This window comes from Vidua macroura, chromosome 8 (genome assembly GCF_024509145.1).
Source record: "Vidua macroura isolate BioBank_ID:100142 chromosome 8, ASM2450914v1, whole genome shotgun sequence".
Taxonomy (NCBI): Eukaryota; Metazoa; Chordata; class Aves; order Passeriformes; family Viduidae; genus Vidua; species Vidua macroura.
The window spans coordinates 15,718,494-15,743,825 of NC_071578.1; the positions used below are offsets into that span (position 1 = coordinate 15,718,494).

At 35.9% G+C, this 25,332-nt stretch overlaps 1 protein-coding gene across 13 annotated transcripts in view; it reads right to left on the reverse strand.

Annotated features, from left to right (window-relative positions):
- The window catches only part of CPEB3 (cytoplasmic polyadenylation element binding protein 3), an 81,127-nt gene that overhangs the window by 33,197 nt on the left and 22,598 nt on the right, over positions 1 to 25,332 (reverse strand). For 5 of the 13 annotated variants that reach the window (XM_053983279.1, XM_053983274.1, XM_053983273.1 and 2 more), the window contains exons 3-4: positions 19,244 to 19,403; positions 8,223 to 8,279 (exon numbers count right to left, since the gene is read on the reverse strand). In XM_053983279.1, coding sequence (XP_053839254.1) covers positions 8,223 to 8,279; positions 19,244 to 19,403 — 217 coding nt within the window. Of the gene's footprint in view, positions 1 to 1,444; positions 1,551 to 8,222; positions 8,280 to 9,783; positions 9,949 to 9,981; positions 10,006 to 19,243; positions 19,404 to 25,332 lie in introns of those variants that run through there. The other 8 variants (XM_053983275.1, XM_053983280.1, XM_053983285.1 and 5 more) reach the window with 6 other exon arrangements.

Sequence of the window (25,332 nt, forward strand, 5' to 3'; positions counted from 1 at the left end):
CAACTACATGAGTATGTCATTGGGGGGGGGGGGATTAAAAAATTTCAAGGGCTGTGATGAACTGCTCTGCAATTAATGTTTAACACGAAGACAGCAGGGGCTGTTTGTGTGAACAGCTACTCAGCCACAGGGAGGTGCTTGCTAAGCCCTAAGAGAGACTCTGCTTCTTGCATAGCAGGCAATAGTGAGAATTAACACTAGAGCTGACTTTGCAGCAAGAATAAAATTAGTCCTCCTGCTTTCTAGTTTTTGCCCTATTTTATTAGTTATTATGATGGCAAAGAATCATTGTCAGATCTCTTGTAGCAACTTGTTGTCTTGATGAATGCCCACATTCCCCAAAAAAGCATATTTCAAGGTATAGTTATGGACATATTCTGAGAGCAATTTATCTGAAAAAGGTTTCTCAGAATGTTACCAATCTAAGAATTAAATAGAGAAGAATTATTTCAGTGTGATGAAAAGGACTATTGTGTTTCTTCTTAAGAAAACAAATCTTTATATGATTGATGTAAACTTTTAGGCTCTGATCAAGATCAGTACATGATGGCAGAAACCTACCACAGGCTTTTGTAAATTTTAGAATGCCCTACTGCTGCTCATATATTATAACACTTATATGCAATACTGCACTGCAGAATAATACTTTTATCCTATACTTGCATTCACACACAATCTTTATGTTCATAAAAGTTACTGAAAGTCACTGAAGGTGTATTTGCCTGTAAATTCCAGGGGCAAAATGGTGCAATTCACTTAAACAGGAAGACAGGCAAGTCAGTTTTTGCTGATTTAAAAACATTGCATCACATTTAAATACTCAAAGAATGGTGAAATTTCACCACTGTTGTTTATATTTTGTATACATATACACACAATTTGAAAATTATCTCAGTTTTAACTAGTATTTATATTAAAATGTTAATTTTTTCCAAGAAGCTGAGTTATTCAGCATGACAACTTCAGAATGTCAATGCACGCTTTATTATGTTGCCTTCTCAGGATGTGAAGTTTGAAGGTGTCATTTGAAACAAGTTAAATAAAAAATACCCATCTTGCTGACAAGTCAAAATTCACAGCACAGCAGATTAAATAGCAGGAATAGTTCATCAGGTAAATTTCATAATGCCTCCAGTTTGAGTAAATACTTTAGAAAGGAACCAATTTTGAAATTGTTCCTGAATGAAGACATTTGGGAGAAAATAAGATTACTGCACTATTACAAACAATGAAATTACCAGAGCTATGTATATGAAGTTACTTTTGCTCTTTGGCAACTCCAACAGAAGACAAAAAGCAACTGGGAGCTCCTTAAACTGTACCCCCACTAATGCATCTGTTCCCCATGTATTGGTTTTGGTGCCAGATATAAATGTCCTTTTGTACTGAAAACCATCTCCTGAAATGTTTCTAAATTCAACAGAAATTATTCTTTCCTAGGTACCTCCTAGAGCATGACATATTAAGGCAAACCCAGGTGCTTTAGGAGGGGATGAGCACATTTTCCCATGTAAGAAGTGCACTGATGGATTGTGCAGCTTGCAGCAGGATCACCCCTGCTCTGGTGTTTGTCCATCCTTAGCAACGCTCTGGAACTGTCAGGTACAAAGTTACATAACTGCTGTGTCCCAAATTGCACAGCCTCAAATGCAAAGGAACAACAGATTCTTTTTCACCACTGATAACTCTCCTGAAACTATTAACTCACCGCATCCCAGAAGCCACGTGTATTTTTATGAACATGAAACTGTATCATGAAGGACAGAACTTTAAGCTTTTAACAAACCAGCAGAACAAACTCTCCAGACCTCAAATCTTGCAATGCAATCAAGGAAACTCAGTGTTAATGCTTTGGAATTCCCCAAAGCCTGCAGCTAACATTGCCCATTGTTGCAGTAAATCAAAACTCACTCAAATTTTAACTGCACTTCAAGGCTACACGAAACTGATGAAAAATTCTTTTCTGGGATTTTTTGACTGTTTTATTATAATGTGGGACTGAAACTGCAGCTTGTATTTGTATCAAATAATTAGCAGTCCTAGGAAACACTAAATTTGTGAATCCATAAAACATTTATTCAAAAGGACTAGATGTACATGCTCTCCATATCCTAACTTAAAATTAATTTGATCATGTAATTTCAAATTTAGAAATAGGCAACAACATTTATTTGTATTTTCACATTTTATCCAAGACTTAATAGAAAGTATTTCGAGATTTTTAAGAACATTATTTCTTCACTTCTGGTATTTATCCTGTTCATGCAGTTATGTGGCCACAATATCAAAGATGCACACTTCAAAGAAATCTTAAAGACACATCTTAAATTGACGTAAAATAGCATTACCTCTATGAAAAAAAAAGAATTCAGCATTTCTAGACTAGAAATTTTGGAGCTATACTGGCTAAAGGAAAGTTTATTTGACAAGGCTGGGAACCTCCTTGATTTATAAGGTACCAGAATATTATTTCTAGCTTGGAACACTCATTTGTATTCTTGAAGCAGTCAGCAGTTCAGAACAATACTTGCTTTAGGACATTATGAGTTATGCAATGATTTTCTAAGATCAGAAAGGAAAATATGTCAAGCTTTTGCTTTTGAACAGAGGGTCTCTGAAGTTCTTAGGGATCTGGAAGTTTACAAGTGAATTAAAATACCAGGGAAATGCATTCATGAACTGAGGGAAACTGATAGAATCAAGTCTAATTATGCAATGTGCTTTTCTGCAGCAGAGGGATCATCCAGAAGAACTGCAGAGATGGACACTCACCTACGAGTGGTTCAAAAGGTGGTTCTCAACTTCCACTGATAGATGGGCTGGATGTGCAGATGGGCACTACAACAATTTGGTTGTATGAACCTCAAGAGTCCCTTGTGGTTGATTTTTTTCCAATATTAACAATGCAAGTGTTGCAGCAATCTCCCTTCTAACATATGCTCACATACATATACAACTGAATCCCATCACCAGAAAAACACAATCTACATGTAAGCTGTATGCAGCTAAGTCCCACACACTGGGCCTCAAACACATGAACTGCATTCAACACCCAAAACCAGCTTAGGTGTCCTTTCCTGAGGCATACAAGCAGCCAAGCAACTGTGCAAGAGGGAAGGTTTATCTATTGTGACCTTTTCATTTTAGTTTAAAAAAATCTGTTACCAATAAAACTCACATTTTTTTTACAGCCAGGCTGCTTCATCTCTTCCAGCATCATATATAATACTCTTGGAGTAGCCTGGCAAATCTTAACATTCAGAGGAAACAGATGGCACTAACCCACAATAGAGAGGATCACAAAGATGAAAGAAAAGCACATTGGTGAGGTTGTGAGGCAGGAAAAGTGGTGGGGAAAACAAACAAACAAACAAGAAGGCATTAAGGAGCTACCAAGTTGGATTAAAAGGAAGACAATTTAAGAAATCTTCCTCTACTAGAAAAAGCCTTTAGCAGCCACTGATAAGAGATACTGCCTTCAGTAGCAGCCAAATTGGATTTCTGGAAGTGCAGATGCCAATATAAAAAACTGAAAGGAAGAAAGAAAAAAAAGCATGTACTAACTATTGCTCCCCTGCTTCCCCCTTCACCTTTTTAAAATTTAAATAGGTATAGAAGGGACTTTGAGATATCAGCAAGCCTCCAAGGCAGCATCAATACCACCTGCTTGTACAGCTGGTTCTGAGAAACCTAACAAGGTGATGTGCAAAGTGACAGTTCCCACACTCTGGGACTCCTCTGAACCCACTGCCTTTGCTATCTCACACTTTACATCAGGCATTTTTTCTCTCCACTTATATTCACTCAGATCTCTTCACAACTAAATCAGGTCTAGTTTTGCAGACCTTGTAAGTTCTCTCAGTGTTTTTTATTCCTTTCTGTTATTCTATATATGCTATTAAGACGGTGACACATTAGTAACCCAACCTGGCAACTGGGCTAAAGAGCTCAGCAAATTCCCATAGGCAAGAACTAAACTATTAGATGAGATTGATGCCTCCTGGAATTTAGTCACACAATTGCCCAGAATATTATCACTACAAAAAGAAAGCTTTTATTAGCTGTTAAACTGCCAACCCAAGATCTTGCAAGACAAAAGTAATTCAACAAGCTTTCAATTTGGAGCAGTTTATTTTAAGGTATAAGAGTAGCACTGGCAAAACTTTTAAATATAAAATGCTACTTCAGCAACTTTTATATCCAAACACTATATGTGTTTGAAAACAGCACATCAGAAAGAGCTAATTACAATAGCTCTTAAGGAGACAAGGCAATTTTAAAAACATCAGAAATATGGAAATAAAAAATTAAATCATTTTTTGTCATTACATTTCCTGTCATGGCATGACAACTTCCCCACATAAATGGGATTAATAAAACAAAAACCAAAATCTCAACAAAGACAGCTAAAAAAGTGCCCCAAATCCTTTCCTTAATGTCTTTTTCAAATTATTTTACTCTGAATAAATAGAACTAAATTACACTACTGAAAAGACAGTCAGAAGGAGAGTAAATAGTACCAGACCTCACAGATGACACATTTTTGTATGAGACAAGAATGAACAGTGGAAGCAGATGGAACATTTGTAGCCCAACAGGACTGCAAAGTCACTGTGCAGAGGAGCTTTATGAAAAACAAAACAAAATTCCAGCATTTCACAAAGGGGTTTCATTTAACTACCTTTAGACTACATTTATTTTACAGAAGATTGTTAGGGATCCCAGCACAACACTTCAGTGCTTCCTTATAGAGATCACACACCCTCATTTATTCCCATCTTCCTTTTTCACCTGTCACACTTCTCTCCCACTGAAGTCACTGAGGCTTTCTGGAGTTCCCAAGAAGCCCTAAAGACAGCTCACCACCTGCCATGTAGGTGACTATGCATTCATGCTGATCACCCAGTCCTAGTTACTCAGCTAATTAGAAAGGAGCCTATATTCCAGAGAAGCAATGACTGCAGGAATGTATGACTATAAAAGGTATTGAATATTACCAAGAGAAAGGATGGGGGACACCTTCGTGTTAAATTTATGCCATGTTTCCCCTACGAATTACAGTATCAATTATTTTAACAAGGTTCTGTAGATGAAAGTTTATAAAAATTCTTGTACTGTTTAGCTCAGTATGGAACTAAAAAATTACTTTATGTCACTAATTGATTCTAAACACTATTTCAATTAGAGAAATTTCATTTAGATCTACTACAGAAAAAGCGATACCATTTCCCCTTCAAAAATGCTTCCAATCTAATATTTGCATCTTGCTTTTGTTTAGCTACTCTTTATGCTCAGATCTCTCTGAATATTTGAAAATTGCATTCCTCAACAGAAGCCTAATTCTGAACTTCAAGAGCATTTATAATATAAACATGTTTATACACATGTGCAACTCTGTATGTACACAAGCATAATGCCACTAATGACACTAAGAGATTCCTAGTAATTAGGCATTTAAAAGTCATCTTTTTTACCCCATGAATTTCGTTATTTCAGAACTAAGTGTTTTAAGCTGGTGGTGATTCAGCCTTGCACAATGAACAGAACAGTGGTGGCATGCTCCCCCTGTGCTGCCAGCTGAGCAACACCTTCCCTCAAAGCAAACAATGTCCTCCAACATCTACAGAGAGCAGCTCAAGACAGGCAGGCAGGAAAATCCCCAGTTTCAAAAGGCTGTTATGAGTAAACAGGAATAACAGCTGAAGTACAGTTGGAAGTGCTGCCACAGAGGATGAGGTGCTAGAGACAAACATCCCCCAAAAACTTCCCCTCTCCCTACAGCACGTGAAGTTTTGCACTGCTGTTGGCATGAGCACATGTTGTCTCCCACCTTCAAAAGACTGCCTACATTGTCAGTGTGAAATTGAGCTCTGAGTAATAAATCTTAAAGATTATTACTATGTCTTCACAGGAAAAGAGAAAAATGCTTATGAAGCAGTGACTTTAAATAGAGTGTGAAGGTTGGATTTGCAGACTCAGCAGAAAATGCTTGGTTTCACAGAAATTAAACATAGACATGACAAGTATTATGATTTAAAGACATTAGATAAGTTCCCAAAATTATTCAAAAAAATACTGTGATGAAGTATCTTTCGGAATTTTTTTTTTAAACCCAAATCACAGCCATTCCAGCACAGAAAAGAATATTTCTTCTTGAACTAATTTTCCTTGGTATATTTCCCCACTAGAGGGGAAAGGTAATGAATGACAGGGGAATCACCTAGTTCTAAATTTTTCAAGTTTAGCTACATACAAAAAAGGACTTCAATCACAGAATGTAATTTTTAAGCTTGTGTACTTGAATATTTGCTTTTATTCTCAGCTCTTCAAAGATTTAAAACCAAAATCCAACAGGTTTCACAGTACAATAATCCTAGCTAAGGGCTCTCATTGATGGCCAAAAATTGCCTAGTATAGAACAGTAGGGAAAAGAGTTGCAGAAGAGGAAAAATATATGGGAACTTATTCAGACTGTGGATTTGTGCTTTATTTCATTTTGCATAAATTGCATATTTATGATTCCAGGCTTATTTAAGTCTTCAAACAGTTAATATTTGAATAAACCCATAATATTTTAAATAGTGCAAATGCATAGTATATATAGTTTTGGTCCATCAGTTAGCTATGCTGATATGTTAACCATGCAACAGGACTATAGCTACAAAAGATGATTGTTTTTATAAACAATTAGAGTATAGAGCTGCTGTAAAAAGTTCAAAGAAATTAGACAGGAAAAAAGTTCTTTTCATTATTTTCATCAAAAAGAAATCAGAATAAAAGACATCATTCATTTAAGATAAAAGCAAGTTGTCCCAAAATAGTGTAACTTTTTGTTTCAGTTTTTCATTCCCATCTTTCAAAAATCTGTTAGACTTTGTAAGAAATGCTACTATATATTTCATCATAACTGTCAATTTTTAAAGGTGACTCAAAATTCAATCACAGTATCCCATCTTCACAAATATATTTCTATTGCAGTTAGCTTGTTGAAATGCCCATTGTAGAACAATACATTCTGAGACCAGAATTCATGTCAAACACCTGTACTGTGTAGACCTTATTTACACAGAGAGGCATGGACAGCTTCCTCTTTATTTTAATAAAGTCTTTAATTAAACAAAACATTTCTCCTAGTTAATTATTTGATTTCCCGTAATTTCATGTGCCGTAAGAAAATGGGGGTTATCTGCTAACTATAACAACAAAACCTCCCTCAAATATCACCTCACCATTAACATGTAAAACTAAGAAGAGGACAAGCAAAGTCTTATGGGTTTCAAAAGCTGGCCTTTAAAGCCAAACGTTAAACACCTTGCATCTTGTCTATTACAAATTTTCGGTTCTTCATATCTATAAATTATTCTTTGCTTGCTGCTATACAAAAAAACCACCCTGCACTTTTCAGCTATACACAGTCTAACTTACATAGACAAAGTAAGCCTTAGTGCAAAGGCAAAAAAATTTTAGAGAAGTTCATAAGTAATCCTAAAATGTCTAATACAACACAGTAAACAAAAACTGACTTTTCAAAGCAGTTAGCATTTCTCAGGATTAGACAGACAAATACTCTGCTTTGATTTGCACAGTTCAGTTCAGCATTCTGCTGGTGCTGCCTGACACCCTGTCCCCCACCCTCCCCACACAGGAACTGTCTTCCAGATCCATTCTGCCAGGTTTTTTGAGTCCTTATGTTCATGACTGGACATTTAATTTTACTTTTATTTCCTGACAGAAAAAAAAAACAAACAATAATCTCTCAGTGAAGTGCAGTTTTCCTCATTATTTAGATGTCTAAACATTCTCCCAATTCCCATCTACATAATGGAAACCAACAAAGCAAACACTGTCAGGCCATGTAATTGTATGCAAAACTTGTAACAGCTCATCCTAACAGGAAGAAATATGTCTGGAGAGATATCAGAAATCAAAGTTACAGCTTTAACACGCATACACACCCACAGAAGAGGGAAGGAGAGAGACTATTCTGAAATATTTTCCATAGCACGCACTATGAAGGTTCCAGTGAAACACATAAAGCCATTACAAAGTTAATACAAAGAATCAGAGGTGATTGACTTATGGAAAGCACTCTCAGAGAGTGAACATGAACTTCTATGCAAACATTACACATATTTATGTCTGACTGTGCAGCTACTCACACAATAGATGTAAGAAATAATATTCTGCATGGCAATATAAATCACTAGACATTAACTACTTACTGTTAAGAGCCATAATATTGTCTGTTCCTGGATGATGGAAGTTTATTCCCATACGCCCTGCAATGTAAGTAAAAGCTATTTTCAATGTTTTTATTTCAAAATTGAATTAAATTCGTTAATATGAAAAATTTCTAAAGGGAATGAACAGTCACAGTAGCTGAATCTTCAACCTATTGAAGACAACTTCCGAAGAATACACATCTAAAATATTTAACACCACCGTAACTTCAGTATTATGTACTTAAAATATAAACAAATAAATAATAATTTTAATATATTCCTTTACTTTGCACTAAGAAAGCATTATGCTTACCCTTTCAAAACAAGCCCTCAACTTCAACCTTGCTGCACTTATGCCATTTATAGTTGGCTTCCAATAACGAGTACAGCATTACAAAACTCCATTTAATTGGTAAAAATAAATCACTATTTTTCATACTACATGCAGCACCAGAAGCTTTCAAGTTAACAGACAGTTGGAGAGGGAGTTCTTACCCTGGTTTTGCATTCCTCCCTAACAATCTCCCATCACCAACCACTTGTGGTATGACACTGGGTTGAAAGGAATATTGTTCTCAAGCAGTACATTCATATGCACTTTGAAAAATAGATATTCTTGACCTAAAGGAGATTTAGTCCAGAGAAACCTACTTTTACTGTTAGAGCAAGAAATAAGCCAAAAGCAGCAGTGCTGCTCAGATTAGTTTTGCATACTTTTGAACTGAGCTGAAGTATTAAACCTCACCCTGAAGACGCTTTGTCATAGGACTTTTTAAATTAAACCACCCAAGAAAATCTGAAAGCTGTAATTTGTATTGGTCCTTACTTGGAAAAATATGTAAAAAGATAATTATAGTCACGTAAAAATTTATTTCAATTAGGTAATGTAAGCAACTTCATGCACATAATGTAATTCCATTTAATAGGCTTCTCCTACTTCTAGGTCTGTGGCTAAGTTTGGGAGCTAAGGAAGAGGCCACTTTATATTTCTTCACTACATGGACACTCAAATATGGGAGCTCAGGATCCACTCACTACACTGAAAAACCAATAAAATGGTTATGTTCCTGTACTTCTGCAAACCCAAATTTTAACAAACTCTGGCAAAGCAGAACTAAAGCCAATCCTCTCCAACATTTTTAGTTCCTATTGATAATTAAACTTTCTATTTCCAGTCACAGAAACTGCTGTGCTGTAATGAATATTCTTTCTGAACAGATGCAGCATGAAGTTTCAATACACTTCTGAAACTAAGTCATAAGCAGGTTAAAATAAGTAAATCAATCTTTTCTTCACATTGAAGTTTTCCCCTTCTTTTAGAAAAAAATGCCACCACAATAAGGCTATGAAGCAAAGAGCACCTCCAGAAAAAAAGTGAGGAACAAGGTAAATAGAATTTCCATTTTTACTTTCTAACTCCTTGAAGAAAGCTTCTTAAAGAGATGATCTTCATTAACCACTTCACATTTCCTAATTACAGACATAATTCTCCTATACGTATTTTCACATTAATCTAGCGCTGCAGAAACATTAAAGCTGCTATTATTTCATTCAGTATAACCTTTGCTCATATACTTCAGACATCCCCAGATAAACATTAATCCCCTTTTCCTTAACAGTGTATTAATGAGTGTGAGGTTACAGGTATTTCTTGAAAAGAGAAAAGGTGTCTGCACTAATTTGTACTTTAAAATTAATACTTGGAATAGAAGGGGGGGAAAAAACAACTATGAAAAAATAGAGTAAAATTTGAATGCACAATGCTTGGATGGCTCCTTCTCTTTTCCTTTGCTGAAGCTGAAATTCTGCTGCTCGACCAACTTCAGAAATAGAATCCTATCTGTGACATCTGGGTTTGGTTTTTTCCTCCCTCCAGGCTGTCACTGGACCAGGTGCTGCTTGTGTGACATTCTGTCACCTGCCCTTGGCCTGCTATTTTTAAACAGCTCTTGTCAGCTATCTTTTAAGAGGAGCAGAAACTACAGAGCAGCACAAGCAGAAGGACATGTTCTCCCACTGAGCTAAGCCAGCATCCAGGACAATTCTGTACATCTTCAGAGGTCCCTCGTGCAACTCTACCGAAACAGATTAATGGAATCCTTTCAAAACACACCTGTACTAAAAGCATTCAAAAGAGACTGCAATATACCAATCATGAGACAACAAATTAATTATGAAGAATTATTTCATATTGGTTATAATGTTTTAATATTTTGTTGCTTGAAACCAATTATTCAATTGAAAAAGAGAGGCCATCTGTAGATTACAAAACTGCATAATTATTGAAGAAACAACAAGAGAGCACAGAAAGGAAATCATAATTTTTTAATTTAAAGATGCAATGTAGAACTGCGAAATGTAATTAAGAATATGTACTTTCAAAGACCTATTTAGGTGAAACACATAAATAACTACTGGAAAACAATCAATTTTAGGAAAAACACATGTTACCTGAATATTAAAAACAAATGTTACCTGAACATTTACAAAATCTATATAAGCACATATTTCTAATTATAGTTATAAAACAAAATCTGTATATAACGAGTTTACTTTTCAAGAATATTAAGTACACTAAACAGAAACGTAGGGAAGTTAAGAGCACAGAATTTATGGATTCCAGCAGTTCAGTGAAATCATAAATAGGAACCCTTCCAGTAACAACATCCCCAGTACTTGTATTCAGTGTACATCTGCCATTTTCAGTCTGCCTGATTTGGTTTCATAACTATTTACTGAGTATATTTTCAATTACGTGCTTTTATAACATACACTTAGAGTGCTGCAGTTAGGCTACAACAATAATCCTCTTTTATGTCTTTTCAATTCCTAGTTTAGAAAGAAAAACATCTAGCTGTATACTTCTTGCTCTTTAAACACTTCAGAGCATAAATGAAGGCTTGATGATTCTTGTAGAGCCCAGGCTGCACTCTTGCTTATCTTAAATCATTAAATTTCCTAAATTTTCTCTCCTAACAACATTTGGAGAGACTTTTCTAGCTGGACTGCCTGGGTGCTCTGCTGCATGTGCAATATCATACTTGCCATGGCAGAGAGCCCAATTCCTTTTTAGAGCCCATACTCTCTTCTGTATTGTACTGGAAATGAGGTGGTAAATGGAATTTAACTTTACCTTTTATTGTAAAAGTACATACTGATCTTGAATGAATTCTGAAATCTTTCTAACAACTTCAGGAAGTATATCCTTCCCACATATGAATCTTTATTGATTCTTTCGCAAGTAAACTTTTTTAAATTGTCTAGATAATTTAGAGTTACATGATCAGTTTAGAGAAATAATGCTGTTCCAGAAAGAGTAAACATGAGTACCAGACACAGTTTTACCATTATTGCATTTCTTCTTTTATTCATTTACTCTTCCTAAGTGCTTGATTGTATTTTGAACTTGTGTAACCCTAATCAGCAGCTGGATATGAACACTCACATAGTGAAGGACTGTTAAGATTACAGTTACCTATTCTAACCTTTCTTATGTTACAATCAACATTCCAAGAAACAATGTTCATTGCTTATATATTGAGTAAAACTTCTTGCACTATTATACCTCATGATTTGCACCAAGATTGATCACTTCTACCAATTCAGCAATTAGTGTTTGGCATAAGATTTGCTAGAAAATAGCAAAGTTGGTCTGCTTTTGACCTGTCCTGAACTTTCTGGGAATGAGAACTTCCTTGGAATGAGAACTTCCTCTCACATAATTCTTAAGATCACTGTTGATATCAATTACAATTTATGACTATATAATCCTGTAGCAAGGTCAAATGAAACTGGCAACAGGACTAGGTCTGCTCTATTTCTTTAGTAATAATACCTCCTTTATCACTCTTATCTTTTCTATCATTTCCAAGTTACTGCCAACAAAAGGCATTAAAAACCAGCAATATTTATTTGGCTAGATAGGTAGCAAGTGGGGTAGGGTAAAGTTTAGACACAGAAGAGTGCAAAAACCAAAGCACAACCAGAATATTACTCCAAATACGTGAAATAAAATTATTCATCTGACTTCCCATGTATTTGGGAGACCAGATAACAGCACAACCTACGACTCCACATAGCCTCCCTCATCTCCCCACACTCCCAGCTCAGCCATGAGTGTGTGCTCCAGGATTCACAAATGGCCACAAAGCGTGAAGCATGTGTGCATATACAAGGATTTTAATAGTTTTTACCTGAGTAGACCTTAGACCATTCTCTCTCCTTTTCCCCAAAACTACAGACATGTGAAGCTATGCTACATTAACTCAACACATATGCCCAAGACAATTTCAACACCAAGAATGTTGTAAGCAAGGGTCCAAATATAAAAAAAAAGAAAAATAAAAGGTAGCTCTCTGAAGAAGGTTATTGAGTTTATTCTCTCCCCTCTTTTTATGTATATTTGCCATTTGTTCACACCCATAATTTAAACACCCACACTTACAGATCTTTAAAAAAATTAAAATACTGAGCAGAACAAAAGTGCTATTGTTTGCCAGAAGGGAAATATGAAGAACCATTACTGTGTTCACATGTATATACTTTAACTGTGCAAAAACATATTGTGGCAATGTGAAGGGAAGTGTATAATTATCAGCTACGAACATCAGTAATAAAACTTCTTCCTATCACCAACTAAGCATATATATCCTACCAGTAGGGAAAACAAAACAGCATAAAATAAAACAGCATATACATTATGGTGAAATGCAGACTTTATAAGTTACATTGATCCAATAAAACACAGCAGTCTTGCACATATTTAAGTACTGCGAACATTTTTAGCTTGAAAACAGTTCTGTTGTCAAGATAATAGTACTTTGAAAGCAAGACTTGAACTTAAAGCTAAATTTTGCATTACTCGTAAGTGGTAGACAAGTATTTGTACACATCTGCTTATTCTACATAAAGTTCTAGAACTGTATTCAAAAGAGCAATATTGGCATTTTTCATTGGTGTGTTTGGGGGGACTAAAATAAAACAGTAACAAAGCAGACTTTACCATTAGCAATCTATACTAAAATATACAAAACCCTCAAAACAGTAGCAAAGTGAGAAAGAAAGAAAGCTAAACAGCTTTAGGTCTTTGTGAAGCCAGTCTTCACTAGCACAATGAAAAAAGGGAAATAAAGAGAAGGAAAATTTGCTATCTCTACAACCACTTCTTAAACTAAATAAAGCAAGCAAAAAACCCCACCACTCCTGACCAAACAGATTCAGCAGGTCAAAGACAAGGACATGCTGGTTGCCAGCAGCAAATCAGGAAGTATGACCATACTACAGGACTGTTGCAGAAGGCACTTATTTAATTTAAAAATTATGAACCATTTAATGACCATATTCTGTCCTGAAAAAAAAATATTAAAGAGGAGTTTTTAAAATAAGCAGAGTTTCAAATGGAAAGGCAACATACTCTCTTTCCTTCCAAAGGATTAGCATGAAAGGCCTAATTTTAAACACAAATACACGTGCAAGCACATCAGTCTGCTCACTCTGTTTTCCATGAGCATTTACAGAAAGGGGTCTGGTGAGCATCAAGATTTTGGGAAATGCTGGTATACTGCACTTTTTTCCTAATGAAAGTGTTGCAAAAAGCTCCAACAGTGTAGCACCATTTCTAGCACTGAGATGACAATATTTGTTCTATTTGCATGACCTTTGTGTTCAGCTGCCCACTGCAAATACAAATATGATCCATTCACCTTCACTTTTCTTAGGTCATGTGGCAAACTTAGTGCTTTGCTTACAAAAAGCTTAGGAACGCTTACAGCTGAACAAAATCAGGTGGCATGTACTGAAATGAATGGAAAACAAAGTAGAAAAGTGAAGGTCCATTCTGTATATATTACAACCGTCTTAAGTTGCATGTAATCTTCAAACACTTGGCTGTCAAAAATGTGAGTCATTTAAATGTAAAAAAGAAATCCTAAATTTTGCTTAGTTTTCATATGACCTGATAGAGTCTTTACAAAAGTTATGAAGCAGTAACCCAGTAACTTCAGTTTTGTGTTTCACAAATAAATGGGTGACATTAAGTACTGAAAATCAAGATAAAAAGTTTCCTCACAGATGCTATTTCTACCTGTGAACTGTAGTATATTTTTATTCAACATCTTGATCTCTACTGAAATATTGTGACATAATCAACACATGCTTTGTGCATCTTTCTACAGTATGATAGCCATTAAAATTAGGTATATTAAAGCCTACTCTTGAAATCCCCCTATGCATGTGTTGTCTCCAATTATTTATATTTGAAGTTGTGATACTTTAAAAAAACCACAATTTTTTGTTAGGTGGGGATTTGTAAATTACAAAGTTTGTTTCTGTTCTGATTTAGAATAAAACAGCGAACATTACTGTTATCTAGTGTAACAGTAAATTTGAAAGAAATAGTTTAAAGGGCATGATTTCTTTCCTCAGCTTTATACTTAGTTTCCTGACCTGTCAGTAGCACATGTGCACAGCATATGATCTAACACAGCTGAAATATTTTATTTAATTATTTAAAAATAGAACAAAGGCAGCTGCTAGTTACTTCTGATCAAAATATTTTTATAGATCAGAATACCTCTATTTGTGTTGTAATGCAATAGTTTGACACGGATAAACATATTGCAACAGTGACATATTACACCACAGACAGGAGACACTTTTATGTAGGAAAGAAATGTTCTGGTCAGTGATAAGTGCCATCTACCCATAGCCATTCTGATAATTTACTTTTGCCCTACACCTTTAGTCAAAGCAGAAGGTAAATAAAAAAGGTTAAAAAATACTGCAAATATAACCTTTCCTCATTAAAGCAAAACTGCTGCTTATACTTCTGTAGTGTATAATATTGGCCATTCAGAAAATAAATAAGACTGTTCAGGAAAAAACATCTTAGGAGATACTGCACATTTCTGTCGAAGAGGCCTTGTTATGACTGACGTGGGGAACAGCTAGATACCCTGGGCTGTACACTGTAATTTGTCATTAACCAAGTGAAGCTTAACAATTCCTTTACTCAACTTTTTCCCTCTTTTTTTTCCTCCTTTTGAAAGAAGGAAAGTATTTATGAGTATTGACTGAAAGAAAAGAAAAATGTTGAAGCTAGTCTTGATGGTAGAGAAAGCAGGTAGGGAAGTCTGCCAAAGGGTCTTGGGACAAACGAAAATGAGAATTCCTTTTCAATTAATTTACATTCCTTAAATCTCAAAGCACGAAAACGGCAAATTATTTTTAAGGTTGCACAGTTCCCAGACTATTAGGACAGAAAGCCAGGAACATACAGAGGGGTTCCCCTCTCTGCAGAAAAAGCTGAGAAATCAGTTTTAGAAACAAAACAAGAACTGACACTGAGCACCTTCTTGCAAGCCTGGGCTCATGATAAAATGCAACTTAGATGGATATGCTGGTAATTTAGGTCCAGAAACCTCAGAGCTAGATTTCAAATCTCTTTTACAGCAAGAAATACACAAAAAGAACTGAGTGATTGAGTGACCCTGGCTGTCCTCACCTGAGAGCACCAAGCCAGCCTGCCAATCAGACTGGCTCAATTGTAAGTAACTCACCATTGCAGAAGTGAGGATCAGATCATTTCTGCTGCACCAATAATCTGCCAGACTTGCTCTGCTCCATACTTGAAAGCAATAAAAAAGTCCCTCCCCAAAAAATGTCAGTTAATCACATGTCCTCTCAAGGTCAAGTGGATCATTCCTTAAAAGAAGGGATCTGCTTTGTTGACCTTGAAATAAACCCAATTTTCATGCCTGAAGGACAAAGCCTGGCCATACCTCAGACTGAGAAGGGTATGAAGGAAGCTTCAGCATCTACAAACAAGAGACTCTCCCTTTCTCACCTCGAGCTTCTCCACTACCTCTTCTGAACCAAAAAGAGCATGAGGAACTCAGACCCCAAAACAAGAACAAAATATCCCAGAAGCATTTCAATTTGGTCTTCCCATCAGAATCTTTTATGGTTAATCCTCCCACTCACATTCTGATCGAGAGCTGTCATTCCATACCCAAGAGAATGATTTTTTGTTTCAAGTATCTGCTGGGACATGAAGGACATATATGCCAAGAAAGATGATGTTCCAAGCAAAGTTTCAAACTTCAGATAAACTGCTTGCAATATTTTACTCATTAATGCATATACAGACAGTACTTCTAAAAATAAGTATTTTCTGGCAGCAGCAAGTTGAAATGATCCTGAAACATGGACCTGTTTCAGGCTCTGTAACATGCATTGGAGGCCCCAAGAAATATACAATTTTTCTATAATAAAATCTTTCTGTATTTTCAAAACCAGAGGACTTTGGTACTCACCCTTTTCATACTTTCCACTTAAAAATTTGGATGGTAAATGTATGACAAACTGACCTGTAAGTGCTGCTAGCTGTGATTGTTTGAGAAAAAAGGGCTCATTTACCAAAAGAGGAACAATTTTTAAAAGTCATTTGAAAGCTATCTCATTGCTTCTATTTTAAATTAGGGTTTTTGTATCTACAGAAGAAATAGTGCACAAACCTAAGAGAGGACAATCAGATGCAAGAGGAAGTAAAGATTTAAAGGCAATAAACAGTTTACTATGAAAGACAGAGGTGGTAAAATGAAGAGGAACTAGCTCAGAGAGTTGGTTAAGTTAATAATATTCCAGAAATTTCACACAAGAGGCATTCACACGAGTTTGTCTACAAGGAACTGAAAAAATTAAGCTGAAGTACATAACCAATATATTTAAAAAGTTTCAAGGTGACAAAAACCGAAAATTTGGCAATGACTTAAGAGCAAGCCAAAGCAAGCAGAACGGATCACTTACTTTCTGAATGTGGTAACAGACTAAAATGTCCTGCTACCTTAAGGGGGAGAGTCAGAGAAGAGCGGAATAAATAAGAAAAAGCAAATGAGTTCAGAAGACAACAAAGTGAAATGTGAGGAAGGTGCAGAGAAGGACAGCAGTTGAAAACCTTCTGCACCTTTGCAGAGAAAAAGTAGTGGGATGTACAGGAAAAGAGTCAAGACCAATTTTCACAGAAAAAGAAACAGCAAAAATGCAGTAAGAAAGTGATGTCATGACTGAATCAGTTTTTGCAGAAGAATGGTTTTCAGGAAAAGGATTCAGCTAAAATAGTAACATAGATCTGTTCAACACACAGGAAGGCAACGCCTCTTGCAAGGGAGAATGAACATGTCCTGAAAGAGCTGCTCCTACAAATATTCCCAGTCACACTGCAGTGTGAAAACAGGGGCAGGGAAAGTGCACACATGGCCAGGGCAAGGCTGGGGGCTGGCAAAGTCAGCCCTGTACTTAGATGGAAGAGGAAAAAGAAACACAGGGAAAGCAACGGTATCACTGGGGGAAAAAACCCATATGCAGAGACACAGGGAAGTAGCTAACAGAAAAGTAGAGTTCTCCAACAGCTGCTGACTGGAAGTGAGCTCACTGGCAAGGGAGGAAGGCCAAAATGGGTGAGAAGCACTAAATGAGAAAATGAAATTGTTAGAAAGAGCACATCCAGTCTGAGACAGAAGCCTTTGGAGGGTAAAAGTAAAGGCAATGGTCCCATTGTTAAATGGAAAAAATCTATTTAAACTTTACATAATATCCAACTTCAATAATTAATATCCACTCCAATTTCTAACCCCATCTTTTTCAGTTTTTCCACACTCAGATTCATGTGGAAATTAATTATTTAAAAATTAGTCGCTTTTTGTATATGTAAATAAACACTGAAAAACCCTATAAAAATTACGAGAGCTTTAACTAAATTACAATGAATCTGACAAGATACAATAAATACTTAACTGTATTTACTAGCAATTTGAATTTTATTTAATGCTCTAATGCCAGCCACATGAAACATATATCCAGTAGAAATGTCAATTTTGTTGAGCTTGGTTTTTTAAGTTCAACTTTCACCCTTTATCAGAAGTTTATGATCAGAATAGACACGAGACTGTATTCCTTGACATTTTAGACATGAATAATGGTTAAAGACACATGAAGGCTATGGCACAGCAAATTTCAATATAACAGTGGTACAGAAGCCAGTTTGGTTGGGTTGTGAATAAAATCTGTACCCAGAAGAGATGGTAAAAAAGGCAAAATAATTTTGACCAAGAAAAAATATTTTTACAAATGGAGAGGAGAGTAAATGAGGCAGTCATGACATCAAAAAGCATGTATATAAGCATTAGCATAGGAAGTGCTATACACAACTTAATTTCTTCTTTGTGTTCTGACTTCTTAGTATTTCGGAATCATTTCTTGTTCAGTACTTCCTTGGTATATGGCTTACAACTATCCTCAGTCTTAAAATTCAGAAAGAATGCATATCAGCAAGAATGTGTACCTATTTTTAAACACAACCAATGAAAGATAAAAACAAAGGAGGGTGCAGGCTGATCAGGAATTCAATGAAATGCTGCCACACCTTTTACTATACTATCAGCCAAGTATTACAAATGGTTTCATCCTTAATGCCAACACCTGGTAGAACAAACAGAGTTTAACAGCATAAATAATTAAAACTTTCCCAGCACTTAACAATATCTAATATATTTTAGATATTAGATAACAAATTGAAATCCAAATTAAGATAAATTTGTTTAAAAGAAACCAGAAATAACTATAGAGAATAACCTTAATATAGTGGTTGGTTTAGGACCAGTGCATCCTAGCTGATAACCCACACTTAAGTAGAACCTTTGAAAAAGATGTTGAACACAACAATTGGACTCCAGTTGCATGAAACATTTTTTGAAATGACTGCAGCAAGAGATCTTGCTCTACAATTTGCTGATACAAAATCCCATGTTTCAGATATGCTAGTCAGCTAATACTATGATTGTACTCTTACAATAAATGGATAGACATTTCACCTTATCTTCCTAGTAGAGAAGTTTATCTTAAGATGGGAAACAGAAATTTCACAAAACTGGAAACTCATTGATTAATAAAAAGTTTATAGAAATGCTGAAAAGCTGATTTTTGTTTAAACACCAAGCAAGCATGGACATATGAATATTCCTAACCTGTAAAATGATTCCTCCACATTATATCAGCGAAACTCATTGGTGGGCCACTGGGAGGGTAGTGTTTACCTTTCAGAGGCTCATGATCAGTCCTTATCATATCCATTAAGGAATTTTCCAAAGAGTGCAAGTTAAAAGTGTCATAGGGCCTATTCCGGTCCTAGAAAAAAAGGAAAAAAAGGAAGAAAAGACAAGTGTTATTGAAAAACTTAATTTTCTAACATAGACTCATTTCTTGTTATATAAATTCCAGCATCCAATTCTACATTACTTCTTGATAGAACTTTCTATAAGAAAATATAAATATGTCTACAGTTGTTTAAAATTATACCCTTCATTTTGCAACTGCTGTTTTCACCAGTACAGCTATGCAAAGAGGCTTTTAAGTATTTCTAAAAATATATATACAAGCAACAGCTAATTCTAAACATTGCCATTTAAATAAGAACTTAGAAATAAAGCAGTATTAATGGTTACACTGGAGAAATGAAATCGTTTCAGAGATACTTTACAGCTTCATCATCTGCTTTCTGTCACTGTGCTACGTTAATATCAGAGCAGAAGCAAGCAATGCTCAAGATACCAGCAGGAACCTTTGTGCCAGAAAGTACCAATTAATTCTTCAAATGTCTAACATTAACCAGACAGGTTTATGGAAAGTACACTAGGTGCAAGAAAAAACAGAGGCAAGCTAGGATAACACTTCCACTGTAGGGCACTCAAAAAGCTGAGCAAGAGCTGGTCTGTATTGTTTGAACCTCCCATTTTAAATTCATTGTAGTTCTGCTTCTGCTTTTGGTAAGTAAAAGGGAAAAAGAAAAGAAAAACAACCCAGAGTCAGTCTTTAGCAGGCCTACTAGAACAACCAGTTGCAAAGTTCAGGAACAATTCCATGCAGGAAACAACCTACCAATGCCCATGTATCCAGAGTACTGTGCACCATAAAACAGCATAACAGAATGGCCCCTTGTAGTCACCCTGTTGCTAAAAAAAAATGTATTTGCCTACTCTCATCACTATCATTAAAAAAAAGGGGGGTTTGTATACTATGTTATGCTACAGTTTATAAAGAGTGGTAAAACATTCAACCCTGCAAAACCTTAGTTGTAATATGCTCCCAAAATTCTGGGAACAGTGTTTTTCACATGCTGGTTACTATAAGATATTTTTGCTTGCAAAACTAGTATTTAAAATCCTCAGAGAACAAGCAGTATCCATAGAAAAGGTAATACAATTCTGTCTTAATAAACATTATTTCTCTTTAACCATCTTGTTCTTAGGTTGTCTTTAAATAAAACTAAAGGAGAGAATACTGGTATAAATTAAGCTTTCTTTTAATATTCTTGTTCCGGAATTAAAATAAATACACATCATTAAAAGCTTGCTGTTACAGAAAACTCTGAAATACAGGTAACCTAACTGTCAAAAATTTCATGTTCCCACAGTGCCTACTCTAAACTGAAGACCCTATTTCCCTTATCCAACATGCTAATGTTGTCTTTTCTATAAGTGGACTACCATTATTTTCTATACACATTTATTTAATCTATTGAGCATTTCTGGCAGTCAAACATGATGTTCAAAGAATGACACTTGATTTCTGTTAGAAGCTATACTAAGTACTGAAATTCAAATGAGCTCACTCATTTTCAATTGTCTTTGTTGATGATTCTTGTCTTCTACAGCTGCTTAGAATTCCATCATTTGTGTACTGTATTTAAAAGAGTACTTGCTCACCTATCCAAATGGATCAATACATTGAAACATAAAATAAAATGTATGTCCAGCAAATCCAAAGTACATCCTAAGGAATAAAAAAACCCCTCAAACCAAACAAAAACATCTAAAATGTTTTTGGACAAAATGAGGTTGGGTTTTTTTTTCCAAAAAAGAAAACTTTATTTGGTTAAAACAACCCACTTCTTAGTAATATGCATTGGTAGAGAAGAGTTTGTTATATTTCATAATCACTTCCTTTAAAAAAAATGCAAGGGTAAATTGAAAAGCAAAACCACTAACTTTGATGAAAAAATCCATTCTAGTTATGTATTAGTAAATTGATTAAATGGAATCTATATCATTCCTTCAAAGCAAGAATTTTTGTTGGCTTTTTCGATTTGCATCCTTTAGATACATATACTGCATGCAAGTGAAGAGGTCAAATGCTTCAATACCCAACTACAACATCCTTTTGAAGAGAAAATATGAATGCAAAGATATAGCTTATATCTTAAATAGGGGTAAGGAAGTATTTTTCAGTCAGATGTGTGCCCTGATCTGGTTTACAATACAGCCATAGCAGAGCTGAGCTGGCAAAACCAACACTGGCAGGCGAGCAAAAGGGCAGGACTGTTGCTTTTGCCACAATGGTAGTTTATTCTAGCTTCAAACATTCCTGAGATTACAGTCTTAGAGGTCAGAAGGCGTGAGTTCAGAAGAGGACACAGCCTACAAATTGAATTTAATTGCCCTTTATTAACATATGTATGTTATATTTTAACTATGCTACTATAGCAGCAAATCCCTGGGAGGTCCTGTGTTGTTGATGCCACAGTCCTGCTTTGTTCTGTAACCTGCCAAGGAGCTGTGCACATGGACACAAGTGGAAAAAGGGAAAAAGAAATCGTAGCACGGCAGCAAGGCTATGTAGAGCAGGCTTGTTAGAATGCTGCATCTTCCTAACCCTTTAAGGGGGACACAAACCTACAATATATTTTCAAGATGAAAACAGACCTACATTAGACATAGGAAGATCAATTTAATCAAAACCCTTTACCAGGCAATTGTAACACTTGCCTGTGTTATAGCACTTTAGCAAGATATATCTAGTAAAAGAAATTTTAGACTCAACAGATTTTACGAGTATGCTGTGGCAGTGCATAAGTATAACGCATGCTGACTACAGACTTTGCAGTGTGGGTGATAAAACACAAGTAAGGGCTAACATTCTAGCTCCAAAATAAAAGGGCTATTACCATTTTTCTCAGTAGCTTTCATTTCAGTAGCGACTCATTTGTACTCAGCAGATTTGAAAACTGTTTTCTAAATTCAGCAATTTGCTCCAAGACAACTGGTGCTTCTGCACACACACAATTATGTTTCCTCATTTCTCAGCATGAACAAGTTCTCCTGGTTTTGTGAGCTGACACTGTTCCAGCTCCTGGATTTGCCTTTTGCGTTGTTTCCAGAGGCCACCAATCTATTGCCAAACAATCCCAACAACATAAACAATTCATAAAGGTCCTTAGCAGCACATGAGAACTTTGCAAAAAAGTTTTGGGATCAGGACCATGAACTAAAATCAAAATACGTACAAAACACAGAGTGATAAAGCATAATAAATAACTTGGAAAAGAAGTTTTAAAATCCAGCCAGTCTGGAAGATTTGCTGGGATATCTTCCTACAGAAGACAAAGCTCCTAAGACCTACTTAGATAAACTGCATTATGGATAAAAGAGAAATCTCCAGCTACCAGGCACTGCCTTTGGCTACACAATAATCATTAAGTCAGCAAAAGATTAAGTCCAGCCTGCCCATGTTGAATTGTATTTCTGCTGTGTGCAGACAGCAGCTCCTTCACTGTTAGCTGCTGGTGTATATGGCAGCCTATTTCAGTTCTCAGAATTCTCCAGACTTGAAAGAAAGAAAAACAGTTTAGTAATAAGAGCTCTTAGAGAAGAGATGAGTCCTAAAACTTTAAATTCCAGCCCTTCATGGCTGTTATCTATACATTCATCCATGCCATGGATTCCGCAAAGTGGACATCAATATAGTGAAAAACCACAAATTCATATCAGGATCAGATTTTGAAGGATCACAAAGTGAAATGGACCTTTAATTGGAGTTGGGTCTCAACTTTCTACCTCTAAATATCTTACTTGTAAGTCTGATAAAAAAAGTCACGTAACACAGTGTCTATAATCTTTCAATTAAAAAAAAAAATAAAAACTGAAGAGTAACTGCCAAAATAACTGGAGAGTCAAAACACTAAAATAAAATGAGAAAATTCAACTATGTGCATTTTAACTGAATCTTACACTTTTGCATATGTATTATGCTAGTCTTTAATTACAGAGGCATGATAATTATTCAGAAGTCTCCAGTCTCCATCCAACACACATAATGAACAAGCTCTAGGAATGAATCAAACCAGTGCTTTGAAGAGGCCTGTTTATCTCTAGGACAGCTGCCTGTGTTGCTTACTCCAGGAGATGGCTGAGTTGTAATAAGTGCATCAGCAAATTCCAAGAAGGCAAAAGTAATTTTGAAAGTTATCTTATTTACAAAACAAATATTACTTAGCAATACTGAGGTATTGACACATTTGTAACATTTGAAAAAAAGAACTTTTTCCCATTTGTTGCACCCTGTAACACGGTAGGCTTTGTTCTGCTCCCTTCAGGCTCACAGCAGGGGCACACAAGGGCAGGGCATACCCAGCACTACTTCAGGTCCCTCCCAGTAGACACACAAACCACGTCTTTACGGCTGAGAGGGAAAGATAAAGAATGAGAAAAAAATATACAACTACATCACAAATGACAATGTCAAGACCAAATCTATGGCTAGGACCATAACAGGTGAGAAGTGGATCTTAATACAGCCTGATTTCCTCATTAACTCTCTCAGCTTGAACAGGTAGCCCAAAGTAATTGGAACTAATCAACTAAAAAAAGAAAAGACTGACCTATCCCATGGCAGAGACATGGAGAACATGCATCTTGCTCCAAAACCTGATGCTGTAAAATTTTCTTCTGACTCTGCAGAAGATTACGGCAGCAAAGACACTTGATCATTAATTATTAAAGAACAGTTAAAAAGTGACAAGTTTTACCCTCAGAATGCATGTCAGCAGTCTAACTCATGGTGCCCAAGCCCAGCTATCATCCATACTCAGAATCCTTAACCGTGAAACACAGGGTTGCATGTGTTAAATCCTTGTTGGCGTGGTCATCTACATCTATAGCATAAAATACACATGGAGTTGAGAGACACCCCTCATCTGCATATTTTTTACTGTGCAAGCAGCAAATCCTCAGGTATCTGGACCCTCTCAAAGACACATTTCCCTGTGTCTACATATTTCAGTTCACTGACTTCCTACTAAGCTTCCTATATTCTGAACACTATCTCAGTTTCAGTAACTTATTTCAGTGCTCTTAATTTTCATGCTGCCCTAGATTTTTCAGCTTTCTGCACCAGTATGTGGCACAACACAACGCAACTCTGCTGAGCAACAAGATGGCTTCGACTCACAGAAATATTAACTGTTTCCAGAACACCACAACTCCAGTGAGGCTCCCAGGAGTCATCAAAGCCTGAGACTTTACACGTAGCATTTTGATCAGAACAATGAGATCTAGAGAACAGCTAAAACTCTTATGGCTTAAACAACTTTCCTATCAATGCAAACTTCTTCACAGGGGTCACTGCTGTGCTATTTTATTTATCCATAAACTTGGATTTGGCTGGACAGGATTGCTAAGCATTGCCAATGAAAGTCAATGGAAGCACAGCTTTGAATAAATATAGGGTAAAGTGCCAGCACTGTTTCAAACAGGGCTCACTCACTCTGTTCTAGCACCTGCAGCACAGGTAATTACTAAGAACACAAGGAAAACAAGTTTGTCTTGTTTCAGTATCTCAATTCAAACTAGCAAAACCAACAACTGAAAAAAAAAAAAAAAAAGTATTCTTAAGTTTAGCTTGGGACATGCTCAATATGCCATGATGGTGCACGTGAATGATCACATACAGCATGCTCTAAATGCTTGCTGGGCAGTCCTTCACTTCTCACAGCTTCAGGTGGGATGCAATCCCACTTGCATTCTCAGGGAAGTAAAAAAAAAAGTCTTTCAAAATATAGGAAATCTGAGGAATATGGTCACATGGTAAAGTGAAATTATCACTGTCAAAAAATAAAAATTGTAAATAGCATTACATCCTTTGCAGCTTGGTGCTGGAATGCTGCCAACAACAACATGACTGACAACCCAGATACATGCAGAACTAGAACAACCAGAAATTTCAGTAATTTCTTCCTTATATTGGATTTAACAAAAAATTGAAATAAACCAAAACAAATAAG